The 18303-nt window shown below is 47.3% G+C and overlaps 1 protein-coding gene across 4 annotated transcripts in view; it reads right to left on the minus strand.

Moving 5' to 3' along the window:
* tmem39b (transmembrane protein 39B) overlaps positions 1 to 18303 on the minus strand; it is a 135267-nt gene that overhangs the window by 81155 nt on the left and 35809 nt on the right. The window contains exon 3 of one of the 4 annotated variants that reach the window (XM_072487831.1): positions 5579 to 5672. The exons of 2 other annotated variants lie outside the window; for them this stretch is intronic. In XM_072487831.1, coding sequence (XP_072343932.1) covers positions 5579 to 5607 — 29 coding nt within the window. In that variant the 5' untranslated portion in view covers positions 5608 to 5672. Of the gene's footprint in view, positions 1 to 5578; positions 5673 to 18303 lie in introns of those variants that run through there. One more of the 4 variants, XM_072487830.1, reaches the window with a different exon arrangement.

The following is an 18303-nucleotide window of genomic DNA, read 5'->3' on the forward strand; positions in this document are numbered from 1 at the left end:
TCCCCCTTTCACCCTTCTTAAAAAGTGGAGTGACGTGTGCAATTTTCCAATCCAGAACGACTACACCTGAATCGAGAGAACTCTGGAAAATTATAGTGAGGGCATCTACAATGTACTCCCCTACTTCCTTCAACACCCTCAGATGGACACTGTCAATTTGATACTCTTCATAGTTCCACTAATTTCCTGGTTACTGATGCAGTCTTGTCTGAAGACAAGAAAGAGACAACCTATTTGAGCAGTTATTTGAAGATGTTCAGCCAGAGTCTGAAGGAATTCCAACCAGAGCCAGTATCTGTTCTGTACTGTAAGTATTACTCTGAGCCCTGCTAATTTTAAGATGGATTAAGAGCTATATGTTATTTTCTTGTTGTTTAATGGGAAATTGAATAATTGTGCTTCGGGGTAATTAGAAGCTGTTCTTTTTGGGTGCGAAGTTAAAAGTTAAATATTGTATTCATTAAAGTTTTTTTTTTAGAAATACCAAAGCCCTATTTCTTCGTGCAGTCACTCCTGGAGCGAATCATTCTTTCCACATAGTCTTAAAATAAATTAAAATATTGGAGTTTTGGACCAGTATCCTAGCCACCATTAGGGTCTGGTGTGGGTTTAATACATTTAGGGCTGAGATTAGGAGAAATGTTTTCAGGTGTGAAGCTGTGGAATTCTCTGCCACAGAAGGCCGTCACTGCATATATTAAAGGTGTCAAGGGGTATGGGGGAAGAGGCAGAGCAGTGTGTTGAGATCAAGGATCAGCCAGGGTTCAGGCTAAAGGCAGAGCAGGCTACAAGGCTGAATAGCCGTCTCATCCACTTATTTCCTACAGCTGGAACTGTCCAGCCCCCTACACAGTCCTACTGCGGAGCTGGCTTGCCATTGGTTGCCAGCAGAATCTTCTGTTCCTGCCAAAGTCAATGGCATTAAATGACTCACCTGTCCCACCACCGAGGGCGAAGACTACAAAAACTTCCCAAAGTTCTTGAAAAACAAGAGATGATAGGTAAAGCGTGTTGGAAAAACTTTCAGACCTAAAAGCTAACAAGTCCCCAGGACCAGGTGGCCTCCATCCATAAGACCATAAGACATAGGTGCAGAATTAGGCCACTCGGACCATCGAGTCTGCTCCGCCATTAAATCATGGCTGATATTTTCTCATCCCCATTCTCCTGCCTTCTCCCCATAATCCCTGATCCCCTTATTAATCCCCTTATTTATCTATCTCTGTCTTAAAAACTCAGCGATTCGGCCTCCACAGCCTTCTGCGGCAAAGAGTTCCACAGATTCACCACCCTCTGGCTGAAGAAATTCCTCCTCATCTGTTTTAAAGGATCGTCCCTTTAGTCTGAGATTGTGTCCTCTGGTTCTAGTTTTTCCTACAAGTGGAAACATCCTCTCCACGTCCACTCTATCCAGGCCTCGCAGAATCCTGTAAGTTTCAATAAGCTCCCCCCCATCCTTCTAAACTCCAACGAGTACAGACCCAGAGTCCTCAACCATTCCTCATATGACAAGTTCTTCATTCCAGGGATCATTCTTGTGAACCTCCTCTGGACCCTTTCCAAGGCCAGCACATCCTTCCTTAGATACGGGGCCCAAAACTGCTCACAATACTCCAAATGGGGTCTGACGAGAGCCTTCTACAGCCTCAGAAGTACATCCCTGGTCTTGTATGCTAGCCCTCTTGACATGAATGCTAACATTGCATTTGCCTTAACTGCCGACTGAACCTGCACGTTCAGAGAGAATCATGAACAAGGACTCCCAAGTCCCTTTGTGCTTCTGATTTCCGAAGCATTTCCCCATTTAGAAAATAGTCTGAGCCTAAATTCCTCCTTCTAAAGTGCATAACATCACACTTTTCCACATTGTATTTCATTTGCCACTTCATTGCCCACTCTCCTAGCTTGTCCAAGTCCTTCTGCAGCCCCCTTGCTTCCTCAATACTACCTGTCCCTCTACAGATCTTTATATCATCTTCAAGCTTAGCCACCGTGCCTTCAGTTCCTTCTTCCAGATCATTAATGTATATTGTGAAAAGTTGTGGTCCCAGCACCGACCCCTGAGGCACACCACTAGTCATCGGCTGCCATCCTGAAAAAGACCCCTTAATCCCCACTCTCTGCCATCTGCTAGTCAGCCAATCCTCTATCCATGTTGCAGCTGTACAGAACTCTGGTATGGCCGCATTTGGAGTATTGCGTACAGTTCTGGTCACCGCATTATAGGAAGGACGTGGAGGCTTTGGAGCGGGTGCAGAGGAGATTTACCAGGATGTTGCCTGGTATGGAGGGAAAATCTTATGAGGAAAGGCTGATGGACTTGAGGTTGTTTTCGTTGGAGAGAAGAAGGTTAAGAGGAGACTTAATAGAGGCATACAAAATGATCAGGGGGTTGGATAGGGTGGACAGTGAGAGCCTTCTCCCGCGGATGGATATGGCTGGCACGAGGGGACATAACTTTAAACTGAGGGGTAATAGATATAGGACAGAGGTCAGAGGTAGGTTCTTTACGCAAAGAGTAGTGAGGCCGTGGAATGCCCTACCTGCTACAGTAGTGAACTCGCCAACATTGAGGGCATTTAAAAGTTTATTGGATAAACATATGGATGATAATGGCATAGTGTAGGTTAGATGGCTTTTGTTTCGGTGCAACATCGTGGGCCGAAGGGCCTGTACTGCGCTGTATTGTTCTATGTTCTATGTTCATGCCAGGATCTTACCCTTAACACCATGGGTTCTTAACTTATTTAACAGTCTCCTATACGGCACCTTGTCAAAGGCCTTCTGGAAATCTAAATAAATCACGTCCACTGGTTCTCTTTTGTCGAACTTCCTTGTTAGAACTCTAACAGATTTGTCAGACATGACCTCCCTTTGACAAAGCCGTGCCGACTCAGTCCTATTTTACCATGCTCTTCCAAGCACGTCGCAATCTCATCTTTAATTAAAGACTCTAAAATCTTACCAATGACCAAAGTCAGGCTAACCGGCCTATAATTTCCCGTCTTCTGCCTCCCTCCCTTCTTAAACAGCTGTGTTACATTAGACACTTTCCAGTCCTCTGGGACCCTTCCTACCTCCAGTGATTCCTGAAAGATCATCGCCAATGCCTCCACAATTGCCTCAGCTATCTCTTTTAGGACCATGGGGTGTAGTCCATCCGGTCCAGGTGACTTATCCACCTTCAGACCTTTCAGTTTCCCCAAAACCTTCTCCTTAGTGATGGACATTGCACTCACCTCTGCCCCCTGGTTCTCCTGGAACTCTGGCATCTCACTGGTGTCTCCCACCGTGAAGACTGATGCAAAGTAACTATTCAGTTCGTCTGCCATTTCTTTGTTTCCTGTTATTACTTCTCCAGCCACTATTTCCAGTGGTCCAATGTCTATTTTTGCCTCTCTCTTACCTTTTATATATTGAAAAAATCTCTTCCTATCTTCCTTTATATTACTAGCTAGCTTGCACTCGTACTTCATCTTCTCCCCCCTTATTGCTTTTTTAGGTGTCCTCAGCTGATTCCCAAACTTCTGGCTTCCCACTAATCCTTGCCATTTTGTATGCTTTTTCTTTTTCTTTTATGCTGTCCTTGACCTCTCTCGTCAGCCATGGATGCCTTGTCCCCCCCCCCCCTTCGCATGTTTCCTCCTCCTTGGGATAAATTTCTGCTGTGCCTCCCGAATAACCGACCAAAACTGTTTGTCATTTTTATCAATGACCTAGAGGAAGGCGCAGGAGGGTGGGTGAGTAAATTTGCAGACGATACTAAAGTCGGTGGTGTTGTCGATAGTGTGGAAGGATGTAGCAGGTTACAGAGGGATATAGATAAGCTGCAGAGCTGGGCTGAGAGGTGGCAAATGGAGTTTAATGTAGAGAAGTGTGAGGTGATTCACTTTGGAAGGAATAACAGGAATGCGGAATATTTGGCTAATGGTAAAGTTCTTGAAAGTGTGGATGAGCAGAGGGATCTAGGTGTCCATGTACATAGATCCCTGAAAGTTGCCACCCAGGTTGATAGGGTTGTGAAGAAGGCCTATGGAGTGTTGGCCTTTATTGGTAGAGGGATTGAGTTCCGGAGTCGGGAGGTCATGTTGCAGCTGTACAGAACTCTGGTACGGCCGCATTTGGAGTATTGCGTACAGTTCTGGTCACCGCATTATAGGAAGGACGTGGAGGCTTTGGAGCGGGTGCAGAGGAGATTTACCAGGATGTTGCCTGGTATGGAGGGAAAATCTTATGAGGAAAGGCTGATGGACTTTAGGTTGTTTTCGTTGGAGAGAAGAAGGTTAAGAGGAGACTTAATAGAGGCATACAAAATGATCAGGGGGTTAGATAGGGTGGACAGTGAGAGCCTTCTCCCGCGGATGGAAATGGCTGGCACGAGGGGACATAGCTTTAAACTGAGGGGTAATAGATATAGGACAGAGGTCAGAGGTAGGTTCTTTACGCAAAGAGTAGTGAGGCCATGGAATGCCCTACCTGCTACAGTAGTGAACTCGCCAACATTGAGGGCATTTAAAAGTTTATTGGATAAACATATGGATGATAATGGCATAGTGTAGGTTAGATGGCTTTTGTTTCGGTGCAACATCGTGGGCCGAAGGGCCTGTACTGCGCTGTATTGTTCTATGTTCTAAAACTCCTGCCATTGCTGTTCCATGCGAGTGGCAATACAGAACGCAGGCGCATTGGTTATAATCTTTGAAAATTCCGTATATTCTGGAAAAGTTCCAGTGGATTGAAAAATAGCGAATGCAACTCCTTCAAAAGCTACAGGTCAGTTGGCCTAACATCTGTCGTAGAGCCAGCATGACTTTGTGAAAGGGGAATCATGTCTAAAGAAGGCATTAGCGATTCTTGATGAAGCAACATTCAAAGATGAATAAAGGGGAACCTGTGGACATGATGCACTTGGATTTCCCCAAAGGCATTTGATAAGATACCACATCAATTGTTGCTACACAAGAGCACATAATGTAATGGTTAGTACAGTTAAAGGATTGGTTGTAGCGAGTGGGAATAAATGGGTCTTTTTCGGATTGGCAAGCTATAACTAACTGAGTGTCACATGGTTTAGTGCTGGGTCCTCAATTATTTACAATCTATATGATAGAGTCATCGAGTTTTACATCCTGGAAAGAGGCTCTTTGCCCACCGGCCATCAAGCACGTAGCTTCCTGTTTGTTCTTATTTATTCCTTATTTCCATTTTCTTTTGCTGTTACATTTTTGATCAATGGCCAATGAATTTTCTAACAAGGATGTACACTGCCCAGTAACAGGTAGTGATTGCCTATAATCCCACTGGAATGTTTTTCAGAGCCACAAGGATTCATTTTTGTTTGCACTTTTGATTTCGGCAGCAAGGAGGTAAAAGACCCAGCTGAATCCTCTCCAGAAAGCTGTTCCGAAGTCGCTCCAAAAAAGATCCAGCTAAGTCTCTCTCCAATAAGTCTGTGGGTGTTGGATCCCTGAAGACAGGACGCAAACTCAGAACAAAGTCTGATGAAGCAGGGACCCTGTATCACCAGGAGACTTGAGAGTAAAGGCTGCAAAACAAAGACTGTGATTTACAAGCTTACGGTGGAGAAAAGCTGCAAGGACCCATCATCTGAAGCAAAGACTCTTTTCTCTTTCGTTTACGTTTTTCCCTTCCCCTCTGTGTCTGTCCTGGGTCTGCTTGTAGAGGATGGGGAGGCAAATTAGAGGAGGAATTAGGAACTTATTAATATTAAACCAACGGTATCTGCTGCATATTTCACCATTAATCTTGTTATAAATAAACAGTAGTCGTGTTTCAACTTGTAAACCTGGTGATTGTAATTAATGGACAGCCAAGAGCCAAAGATTCTGGGTATTTCTAGCAAAATTATTGGTTAATTCAATGTGTTGTAGCTCCGGGACATGTGGGGCTGGAATTGACCATGCACGTGCCCGGGGTGTCATAACACTATTCTATTCTAATCCCATTTTCCAGCACTTGGCCTTGTACGCTGCGGCATTTCAAGAACTCATTTAATATTTGTTAAGTGTTGTGAGGGTTCCCGCCTCCACCACCCTTTCAGGCAGCAGGTTCCAGACTCCCACAACCCTCTGGGTGAAAAAGTTTCCCCTCAAATCCCCTCAAAACCTCCTGCCCCTTACCTTAAATCTAAGCCCCCCCCTGGTTACTGACCCTCCATTCAGGGAAACCGTTTCTTCCTTTCCATCCTTTCTATTTCCATCATAATTTTGTCCACCTCAGTCAGGGACCCCCTCAGCCTTCTCTGCTCCAAGGAAAACAACCCCAACATATCCAGTCTCTATTGATAACTGTAACTCCAGCCCAGGGCACCATCCTGGTGAATCTCCTCTGCACCCTCTTCAGTGCAATCACTTCCTTCCTATGGTGACCAGAACTGCACACAGTGCTCCAGCTGGGGCCTAACCAGCGGTTTATACAGCTCCAGCATAACCTCCCTATTCAATGCCTCAGTTAATAGAGCAAGAATTCCATAAGCCTCGTTAACCACCTTATCTACCTGTCCTGCTGTCTTCAGAGACCTGTGGACATGCTCACCAAGGTCCCTCTGGTCCCCTGTTTTCCTCGCGTCCGACCATTCATTGTATATTCCCTGGCTTTGTTAGTCCTCCCAAAATGCATCACCGCAACTTTTCATGGTTAAATTCCATTTGCCACTCTTCTGTCCACCTCAGCAGCCCGTCTATATCACCCTGTAATCCAAAGTCCTGCTCCTCACTAGTTACCACTCCACCAATTTTTGTATAATTTGCGAACTTACTGATCATACCTCCTACATTCACATCTAGATCATGAACATATACTACAAACAACAAGGGACCCAGCACCAATCCCTGCGGAACACCACTGGGCACAGGCTTCCAGTCACAAAAACAACCTTCATCCATCACCACCCTCTCTGCTTCCTGCCACTAACCAGTTTTGATTCCAGTTTTCAAAATTGCCCTCATGTGGGACTTTGTCAAAAGCCTTACTAAAGTCCCTGTAGACTACATCAACCGCAGCACCCCCATCTGCACACCTAGTCACCTCTTCAAAAAATAATTTGTAAGACATGACAAAACCATGCCGATTATCCTTAATTAATCATCACCTCTCCAAGTGGAGATTAATTCTGTCCCTCAGAATTTTCTTCAGTAGATTCCCTCCCACTGAAGTGAGACTCACTGCCTGCAACTTCCTGGTTTGTCCCTACTTCCCTTCTTGAATAATGGCCCCACATCAGCTGTTCTCCAGTCCTCTGGCAATTCTCCTACGGCCAGAGAAGATTTGAAATGTTTTTGTCAGAGCCATTGCAATCTCCTCCCTTGCCTCTCACAGCAACCTGGGATAATTCTCACCGTGCCCCAGGGATTTATCCATTTTTAGGCTCTTCAAAACTGTTAATACCTCCTCCCTCTCAATGTTAAGTCGTTCAAGTAAATCGCAATGAGCCTCCCTGATTTCTATTCTTACATCATCCTTCTCCGTACTGAATACAGATGCAAAGTACTAATTTAAAACCTCACCTATATCTTCCCATTCCACACACAATTTGTGATGTTGGTTCTTACTCTCACTCTGGTCAACCTCCTGCCTTAAATATAATTCTCAAACACTATGGGATTTTCCTCTATTTTACCCACCAGTGTTTTTTCATGCCCTCGCTTTGCTCTCCTAATTTATTTGTCAAGTAACCCCTGTACTTTCTATATTCCTCTAGAGCTTCTGTTGTTTTCAGCCCTCGGTATCTGCCATAAGCCTCCCTTTCTTTCCTTATCCAACCCTTGATATCCCTTGCCATCCAGGGTTCTCTGAGCTTATTGCTCCCACCCTTCACTATTAAGAAAACTTGTTGGCCCTAAACTCTCTCTATTTCTGTTTTGAATGAATCCCACTGATCCCAAAGTTAACTTTGGACCGATCCGGTCTTATTTTATTAAAATTGGCCATCTCCCAATTCAGAACCTTAATTTCTAGTCTATTTTTGTCCCTTTCCATACCTACCTTAAATTCCACTGAGTTATGGTCACTGTTCAAAATGCTCCCCCACTGAAACTTATAACCACTTGCCCGGCTTCAGTCCCTAAAGCTAGGTCCAGCAGCACCCCCTCCCTTGGTAGGACTTTCTACAACTGGCATAAAAAACTCTCCTGGGTGCATTTTAAGAATTCCGCCTCATCTACTTCATACTCTGACTATCCCAATTAATATTGGGGAAGTTGAAATCCCTGACTATTATTACCCAAACTTTTTTACAATTCTCAGATATTTGCATACATATCTGCCCTTCTATCTCTTCCTAATATTCCCAAGATATTATCCCTGAATACCGCCGTGCTGTTCTCCTTAATCAAAGAACAAAGAAAGTACAGCACAGGAACAGGCCCTTCGGCCCTCCACCCTGTGCCGACCATGCTGCCCATCTAAACTAAAATATTCTACACTTCCGGGGTCTGTATCCTTCTATTCCCATCCTATTCATGTATTTGTCAAGATGCTCCTTAAACGTCACTATCGTCCCTGCTTCCACCACCTCCTCCGGCAGCGAGTTCCAGGCATCCGCTATCCTCTGTGTAAAAAAACTTACCTCATACATCTCCTCTAAACTTTTCCCCTCGCACCTTAAACCTATGCCCCCTAATAATTGACCCCTCTACCCTGGGAATAAGTCTCTGACTATCCACTCTGTCTATGCCCCTCCTAATTTTGTAGACCTCTATCAGGTCGCCCCTCAACCTCCTTTGTTCCAGTGAGAACAAACCAAGTTTATTCAACCTCTGCTAATGCCCTCCATACCAGGCAAAATCCTGGTAAATCTCTTCTGCACCCTCTCTGAAGCCTCCACATCCTTCTGGTAGTGTGGCGACCAGAATTGAACACTATACTCCAAGTGTGGCCTAACTAAGGTTCTATACAGCTGCAACATGACTTGCCAATTTTTGTACTCAATGCCCTGGCCAATGAAGGCAAGCATGCTGTATGCCTTCTTGACTACCTTCTCCACCTGTGTTGCCCCTTCCAGTGACCTGTGAACCTGTACACCAAGTCTCCAACCGATCTAAATCCTGCTGTATCCTCTGACAGTCCTCATCGCTATCCGCAAGTCCACCAACCTTTGTGTCATCTGCAAACTTACTAATCAGACCAGTTACATTTTCCTCCAAATCATTTATATATACTACGAACAGCAAAGGTCCCAGCACTGATCCCTGCGGAACACCACTGGTCACAGCCCTCCAATCAGAAGAGCACCCTTCCATTGCTACTCGCTGCCTTCTATGACCTAGCCAGTTCTGTATCCATCTTGCCAGCACACCTCTGATCCCGTGTGACTGCCATGAGGGACCTTGTCAAAGGCCTTACTGAAGTCCATATAGACACCATCCACTGCCCTATCTGCATCAATCATCTTTGTGACCTCTTCGAAAAACTCAATCAAGTTAGTGAGACACGACCTCCTCTTCACAAAACCGTGCTGCCTCTCACTAATACGTCCACTTGCTTCCAAATGGGAGTAGATCCTGTCTCGAAGAATTCTCTCCAGTAATTTCCCTACCACTGACGCAAGGCTCACCGGCCTGTAGTTCCCTGGATTATCCTTGCTACCCTTCTTAAACAAAGGAACAACATTGGCTATTCTCCAGTCCTCCGGGACATCACCTGAAGACTGAGGATCCAAAGATTTCTGTCAAGGCCTCAGCAATTTCCTCTCAAGCCTCCCTCAGTATTCTGGGGTAGATCCCATCAGGCCCTGGGGACTTATCTACCTTAATATTTTTCAATAATGCAATTCCTCCTCTTTTATCTTCCCCTTTATTACATCTAAAACTTCTAAACCCTGGGATGATCAGCTGCCAGACCTGCCCTTTCTTTCAATCAAGTTTCTGTGATTGACATGACATAATTCCATGTGCTGATCAATGCTCTGAATTCATCTGTCTGACCCGTCAGGCTCCTTGCATTGAAATAAAGGTAAAGTTAAAGTCGCCATATCCCCAGATGACCATAGGCTGTTTTCCCCTTTGAGGGGTAGAGCTGATTGGTGGCGATTTAACCTGAGGTTCCCCACACTTCAGGCGAGGGGCAAGATTGAGAAGACGGAACCTTCATGAATAACCTCAGCCGGTACGGGAATTGAACACACGCTCTTGGCCTCGCTCTGCATCATAAACCAGCTGTCCAGCCAACTGAGCTAATAACCAATCGTCCCATGTGCCTCATCATGCCTCTGTCTGCTCTGTCCTCTGGACTTGTCCGGTATATCCTCTATATTTGACTCCATCTTCTCACCCAATGTGCTGTTACTTTGGACCCCAATCCCCCTTTCCAAATTAGTTGAAACCCTGCCCAGTAGCATGAACTAACCTCCCTGCAAGGATATTTGTCCCCCTCCAATTCAGCTGCAACCATTCTGCATATACACGTTCCATCTGCCCCAGAAGCGATCCCAATGATCCAAATATCTAAAGCCCTCCCTCCTGTATCATCCCTCTAGCCACACGTTTATCTGACCTATCCTCCTATTTCTATACTCACCCGAGGCTCAGGAAGTAATCCCAATATCACATTAGAGGTCCTGTTTTTTTACGTATTTTCTTTCTACCTATGTCATTTGTACCAACATGTACTATGGCTTCTAGCTGATCACCCTCCCCTTTCGGAATTCTCTGTAGGCGCTCCATAACATCCTCGACTCCGGGAGGCAACATCCCATTCTAGAGCCGTGCTCGTGGCCACAGAAACACCTGACCGTTCTCCTCACTATTGACGTCTTTTCCTCCCCTGATGTCCAGAAGAGCCAACTGTGGTGCCACAAACTTGGCTGCTGCTGTTTTCCCCTGAGAATCCCCCCCCCACCCAACAGTACCCAAAATGTATACTGTTTTGCAGGGAATAGCCACAGGAGATTGTGAACTGCCTGCCTCTTGCTCTGCCTGGTGGTCACCCATTTACTTTGTGCCTGTGGGGGGTCTGAACCTGCGGCGTGACCTCTCTATACAGGCTATCCTCGATACATTTCACCTCGTGGATGCTCAACAGTGTCCCTAGCTGCGGCTCCAGCCCCGAGCTTCCAGGGGCTGCGCAAATGACTTAGATAAAAGGGAGCGAATGAATGGTAGCTAAATTTGATGATGAACTCTCACTGGAACGAAGGAGGTTGAGGGGCGACCTGATAGAGGTATACAAAATTATGAGGGGCATAGACAGAGTGGATAGTCAGAGGCTTTTCCCCAGGGTAGAGGGGTCAATTACTAGGGGGCATAGGTTTAAGGTGAGAGGGGCAAAGTTTAGAGTAGATGTACGAGGCAAGTTTTTTACGCAGAGGGTAGTGGGTGCCTGGAACTCACTACCGGAGGAGGTAGTGGAGGCAGGGACGATAGGGACATTTAAGGGGCATCTTGACAAATATATGAATAGGATGGGAATAGAAGGATACGGACCCAGGAAGTGTAGAAGATTGTAGTTTAGTCGGGCAGTATGGTCGGCACGGGCTTGGAGGGCCGAAGGGCCTGTTCCTGTGCTGTACATTTCTTTGTTCTTTGTTCTTTGTAACTCAGATAGTTAGGAAACTAAGTTGTCAAGAGTGGGTACAGAGTCTTCAAACAGACATGGCCAAGTTAAGTGAGTGGGTAATGGTTTGGCAGATAGAGTATAAAGTGGGTAAATGTGAACTTGTTTACTTTGGTAGGTAGATTAGAAAAACATTGTACTATTTAAATTGAGAAAGAATGCAGAACTTGGCTTTTCATGGGGATCCAAGTGTCCTCATAGATGCATCACAAAGTTGGTGTTCAGGTACAGCAAGTAATTAGATTAGGAGGATAAGTCTCGGTCACGAATTTCTGTTAGATCTCACGAGACATGGCGAGCCAGGTAGACAGGGTGGCACAGTGCTTAGCACTGCTGTCGCACAGCGCCAGGGCAGCACGGTGGCAGCGCTTAGCACTGCTGCCTCACAGCGCCAGGCACCCGGGTTTGATTCCGGCCTTTGTTGACTATCTGTGTGGAGTTTACACGTTCCCCCCGTGTCCGTGTGGGTTTGAAAATGAAATGAATGAAATGAAATGAAATGAAAATCGCTTATTGTCACAAGTAGGCTTCAAATGAAGTTACTGTGAAAAGCCCCTAGTCGCCACATTCCGGCGCCTGTTCGGGGAGGCTGGTACGGGTTTCCTCCGGGTGCTCCGGTTTCCTCCCATAGGCCAATGATGGGGGCTAGGTGGATTAGCCATGATAAATTGCCCTTTAGTGCCCAGAACTGTGCAGGTGAGGTTGGGTTACGGGGATAGTGCGCGGGAGTGAGTCTGGGTAGGGTGCTCTTTCAAAGGGACAGTACGGACTCGATGGGTCAAATTGCCTCCTTCTGCACTGTAGCGAGTGTAAGTATTCTAATGCTACTTTCCAGCACTTGGCCCATAGCCTTGTCTGCCTTGGTATCGCATGTGGACATCAAAATATTTCTGAAGTGTTGTGAGGGTTCCCGCCTCCACCACCCTTTCAGGCAGCGAGATCCAGACTCCCACAACCCTCTGGATGAAAAGGTTTCCCCTCACAACCCCTCTAAACCTCCTGCTCCTTGACTCTCCGTTCACCCCCACCAGTGGCACAGTGACGCAATGGTTAGCACCGCTGCCTCACGCCGCCGAGGACCCGGGTTCGATCCCGGCTCTGGGTCACTGTCTGTGTGGAGTTTGCACATTCTCCCCGTGTCTGCGTGGGTCTCACCCCCACAACCCAATGATGTTGAGGGTAGGTAGATTGGCCACACTAAATTGCCCCTTAATTGGGAAAAAGAATTTGGTACTTTAAATTTATTTCAAAAACTCTCTGCCCCCCGTCATTCATTCCTCCAAGGGGAGAGGTTTGTTCCTGTCTACTGTATCTATATCCCTCATAATTGTATACATCTTAATCCTCGTGCTTAACAAATTTAATCTAATTTTTTGATGAGTGGAATGCATTTGATCCTGTCTAAATTTACTTTAGCAAGGCTTTTGATAAGATCGCTCATGGCAGACTGAACAAGGCAAAGTGTCGAACTGGATCCAAAATTGGCTGAGAGACAGGAAGCAGAAGGTGATGGTTAAGCGATGTTTCTGTGTAGTCTGATCTTTGTTGATCGACTTTAATACGGTGGGCCAAATGGCCTCTTTCTGTGCTGTAAATGTCCATCAATCACATAAAACTTTTTTTAATCAAAGTGGTTAGGATCAGGAATGCACCGTCTGAGAGAACGGCTTTTAAAGGGGAATTTGATAAGCAGCTGAACAGAGAAAACTTGCAGGGCTGTTGTGAGGCTGGATTTTTAAAAAACTATTTGGGGACTATTGTGTTATTCCGTAAAGAAGGCTGTGTGCGTAACTCTAAGTTGGGGATAGGTTAATGGAGACAGCTTTTCTGAGACAACTGAGAGATTACCTGTGCAGATGCCATGGGCCAAAGCTAAGCTTTAAATCTCAATGACCCTCCCATAACAAATCCATGCTGACTCTCCCCAATTAATCCATGTCCATCCAAGTGCAGATATATTCTGTCCCTCAGAATTATTTCTCGTCACTATTTCTAGTAATTATTTATAGTATTTGGAGTATTGTGTGCAGTTCTGGTCACCTCATTATAGGAAGGATGTGGAAGCATTGGAAAGGGTGCAAAGGAGATTTACCAGGATGCTGCCTGGATTGCAGGGTAGGTCTTATAAGGAAAGGTTGAGGGAGCTAAGGCTTTTCTCTTTGGAGCGGAGGAGGATGAGAGGCGACTTAATAGAGGTTTATAAGATAATGAGGGGGATAGATAGAGTGGACGTTCAGAGACAATTTCCTCGGGTGGATGTAGCTGTTACAAGGGGGCATAACTATAAGATTCAGGGTGGGAGATATAGGAGGGATGTCCGAGATAGGTTCTTTACTCAGACACTTTAGGAACTTAGCGGGTATTGGACAGGCACATGGAGCACACCAGAATGACAGGGAGCTGGATAGCTTGATCTTGGTTTCGGACAATGCTCGGCACAACATCGAGGGCCGAAGGGCCTGTTCTGTGCTGTACTGTTCCATGTTCTATGTTCTAACTTTCCCACCACCGAGGTTAGACAGACTGGCCTCTAATTTCCTGGTCTGTCTCTCCCTCCTTTTTTAAATAATGGGACATAAAAATAGCTGGGAAGGTAAATGGTGAGGACGACACAAAGAGTCTACAGAGGGATATAGACAGATTATGTGAATGGGCAAAAACTTGGATGGTGGAACATAATGTAGGAAAATGTGAAGTTAAGTTGGTAGAATAATAAAGGAAATTAATACTATTTAAATGGAGAAAGACTTCAGAAAAGTGCAAGACAGAGGGATTTGTGGGTCCTTGTGCAGAAATCACAAAAAGCCAGCATGAAAGTTCAGCAGGTAATAAGGAAGGCAAATGGAATGTTGGGAATGGAGTATAAAAATAGGGAAGTCTTGCTAAAACTATCCCAGGCACTAGTCAGACCACATTTGGAATACTGTGAACAGCTTTGCTCCCCTTATCCAAGAAAATATATACGAACATTGGAGGCAGTCCAGAGAAGGTTCACTAGGTTGATCCCAGGAATGGAGGGATTTTCCTATGAGGAGAGGTTGAGTAGATTGGGCCTGAACCCATTGGAGTTTAGAAGCATGAGAGACAACCTTATTGAGACATTTGGATTTTCAGGAGCTTGACAGGGTCGATGCTGAGAGGATGTTTCCTCTTGGGAGGAGAGACTGGGACCAGGGAGCAGAATCTCAGTTAGGGAGTCTAGTGAATCTGTGGAATTCTTTACCGCAGAGAGTTGTAGAGGCTACGGCTGTTTAGCACAGGGTCAAATCGCTGGCTTTGAAAGCAGACCAAGGCAGGCCAGTAGCACGGTTCAATTCCCGTACCAGCCTCCCCGAACAGGCGCCGGAATGTGGCGACTAGGGGCTTTTCACAGTAACTTAATTTGAAGCCTACTTGTGACAATAAGCAATTTTCATTTCATTTCAAGTATGTTCAAGGGTGAGATAGACCAAATTTTATCAGTAAGGGAATTGAGGGTTATGGGGATAAGGCGGGCAAGCAGAGTTGAGGATTATATCAGATCAGCCATAATCTAATTGAATGGGAGAGCAGGCTTGCTGGGTCAAGTGGCCCACTTCTGCTCCTACACCTTATGGAACAATGTATTTCAATGTACTTTTTAAAAAATTGTTTTTATTCAAGTTTTTCTTACACAAAAAGGAGAAAATTTAACAAACAAGGTGGTTATAGTCCATTTACTAAAGAAGAGTATACATTCCATACACAGTCCCCCCCCCCCCCCCTCTCCCCCCCCCCCCCGCCCCGGATTGCTGCTGCTGCTGACCTTTCAACGTTCTGCCAGAAGGTCAAGGAACGGCTGCCACGCCTGGAGAACCCCAGCAAGGACCCTCTTCAGGCAAACTTTATCCTCTCAAGACTGAGAAACCCCGCCATATCACTCACCCAGGTCTCCACACTCGGGGGGCCTCGAGTCCCTCCACATTAACAAGATCCGTCTCCGGGCTACCAGGGAGGCAAAGGCCAGGACGTCGGCCTCCTTCGCTTCCTGCAATCCCGGATCTTCCGACACCTCAAATATCGCTATCTCTGGACTCGGCTTTACCCGAGCGTCCAAGACTTTGGACATAGCCTTTGCAAGGCCCTGCCAGAATTCTTTAAGCGCCGGGCATGCCCAGAACATATGGACATGGTTTGCTGGGCTCCCTGAGCATCTCGCACCCCTGTCCTCCACCCCAAAGAACTTGCTCATTCTCGCTGTCGTCATGTGTGCTCGGTGTACCACCTTAAACTGAATTAGGCTAAGCCTGGCACAAGATGAGGAGGAATTAAACCTGCCTAGGGCATCAGCCCAAAGGCCCTCATCCAGCTCCTCCTCCCACTTGCCCTTCAGCTCCTCCGCCGAGACTTCCTCTGCTTCCTGCAGTTCTTGGTATATGTCCGACACCTTCCCCTCCCCTACCCAGATGCCAGAGACCACCCTGTCCTGTATCCTGTTTGGGGGGGTGGGGGGGGGGGGGGGGGGGAATGCCGTATCGGGGTCCAGACTGAGGCCCCTTCCTCCCTCCTGTGCCTTCTCCACTGACCCCAGATCCTCAGTACCGCCGTCACCACCGGGCTTGTGGTGGACCGTGCTGGCGAGAATGGCAGCGGTGCCGTTATCAGTGCCCCTAAGCTGGTGTCCTCGCATAATGCCGCCTCTAGCCGCTTCCATGCCGCCCCCTCGTCCATTACCCATTTCCTAATCATCGCTATATTAGCTGCCCAGTAATAACTGCAAAAGTTCGGCAGCGCCAGCCCCCACCCCCCACTGCGGCTGCGCTCTAAGAACAGCCTTTTAACTCGCGGGGCCTTGTTTGCCCATACAAACCCATGATAATCCTGTTCACTCGCTTGAAGAAGGATTTGGGGATTAAGATGGGAAGGCACTGGAAGACAAACAGAAACCTGGGAAGGACTGTCATTTTCACAGACAGCACCCTACCCGCCAGGGAAAGCGGGAGCATGTCCCACCTTTTGAAGACTCCCTCCATCTGCTCTACCAGCCGAGATAGATTGAGCTTGTGTAGGGCATCCCTGTATACCCAGGTACCGAAAGGTCCTCTCCACCCTCTTGAGCGGGAGCTCCCCCAGTCTAACCTCCTGGCCCCTCGAATGGATCACAAATAGCTCACTTTTTCCCATGTTCAACTTGTACCCTGAGAAACTCCCGAAGTCCTTTAGGATCCGCATGACCTCCCTCATCCCCTCTAGCGGGTCCGAAATATACAGGAGCAGGTCGTCTGCGTAGAGCGAAACACGATGCTCCTCCCCCCCCCCCCCCCCCAAACCCCCCCCCCCTCCAGTTTCTTGACGTCCTCAACACCATGACCAACGGCTCAATTGCCAGGGCAAATAGCAGCAGGGACAGGGGGCACCCCTGCCTCGTCCCTCGGTGCAGCCGAAAATACTCCGACCTCAGTCGGTTCGTGGACACACTTGCTACGGGGGCATGGTACAGTAGTTTGACCCACCCTATGTATTCCTCACCAAATCCGAATCTACTTAACGCTTCCCACAGGTACTCCCACTCCACCTGATCAAAAGCTTTCTCCGCATCCATTGCAGCCGCCACTTCTGCATCCTCTCCTTCTGAGGGCATCATAATAATATTTAGGAGCCTCCGCACGTTCGTGTTCAATTGCCTGCCCTTGACGAACCCTGTCTGATCCTCGTCACTCACCCCCGGGACACAGTCCTCTATTCTGGTGTCCAAGATCTTAGCCAGCAGTTTGGCATCTACATTTAGGAGTGATATCGGCCTGTAGGACCCACACTGCAACGGATCCTTGTCCCGCTTAAGGATGAGCGAGATCGAAGACCGCGACATCGACGGGGGGAGGGTTCCCCTCTCCTTGGCCTCGTTAAAGGTTCTTAGCAGGAGTGGGCTCAGCAGCTCCGAGAATTTCTTGTAGAATTCTACAGGATAACCGTCCGGTCCCGGGGCCTTGCGCGACTGCATATTCTCCAAGCCCTTAACTATCTCCTCCAACTCAATCGGGGCCCCCAATCCCTCCACCAGCTCTTCGTCCACCCTTGGGAACCTCAATCGGTCCATAAATTGCTTCATCTCTTCCCTCCCCTCCGGGGGCTCTGACTCATACAGCTTGCAGTAGAACTCCTTGAAGATTTTGTGGATCTCTTCCGGGCTCAGGACCATGTTACCCCCCTTATCCCTAACTCCCCCAATTTCCCTGGCCGCCTCCCTCCTTCGAAGTTGGTGCGCCAGCATCCTACTCGCTTTCTCCCCATACTCATATACTGCCACTTTCACCTTCCTCAGCTGTGCCTCTGCTTTCCCTGTGGTCAGCAGGTCAAACTCCGCCCGCAAACTCCGGCGCTCCTTTAGCAGCACCTCCTCGGGGGTCTCTGCGTACCTCCCGTCTACCCTGAGTATCGCTCCCACTAACCTCTCCCTCACCGCCCTATCCTTCTTCTCTGTGTGGGACCTGATAGAGATTAACTCCCCTCTGATAACTGCCTTCAAGGCCTCCCAGTCCGTAGTCACTGTTAACTCTCCCGTATCGTTTGTTGTCACATAGTCTTGGATGCTCCTCCTAATCCGCCCACAGACCCATATCCAATCTCCAGAGAGGGCGCTGCCTTCTCTCCGCACCCAGTCTCAAGTCCGCCCAGTGCGGAGCATGGTCCGAGACCGCAATGGCCGAGTACTCTACCCCCTCCACCCCTGGGATTCGCACCCTGCTCAACACGAACAAAATCAATCTGAGAGTA

Source organism: Scyliorhinus torazame, chromosome 22 (assembly GCF_047496885.1).
Source record: "Scyliorhinus torazame isolate Kashiwa2021f chromosome 22, sScyTor2.1, whole genome shotgun sequence".
Taxonomy (NCBI): domain Eukaryota; kingdom Metazoa; phylum Chordata; class Chondrichthyes; order Carcharhiniformes; family Scyliorhinidae; genus Scyliorhinus; species Scyliorhinus torazame.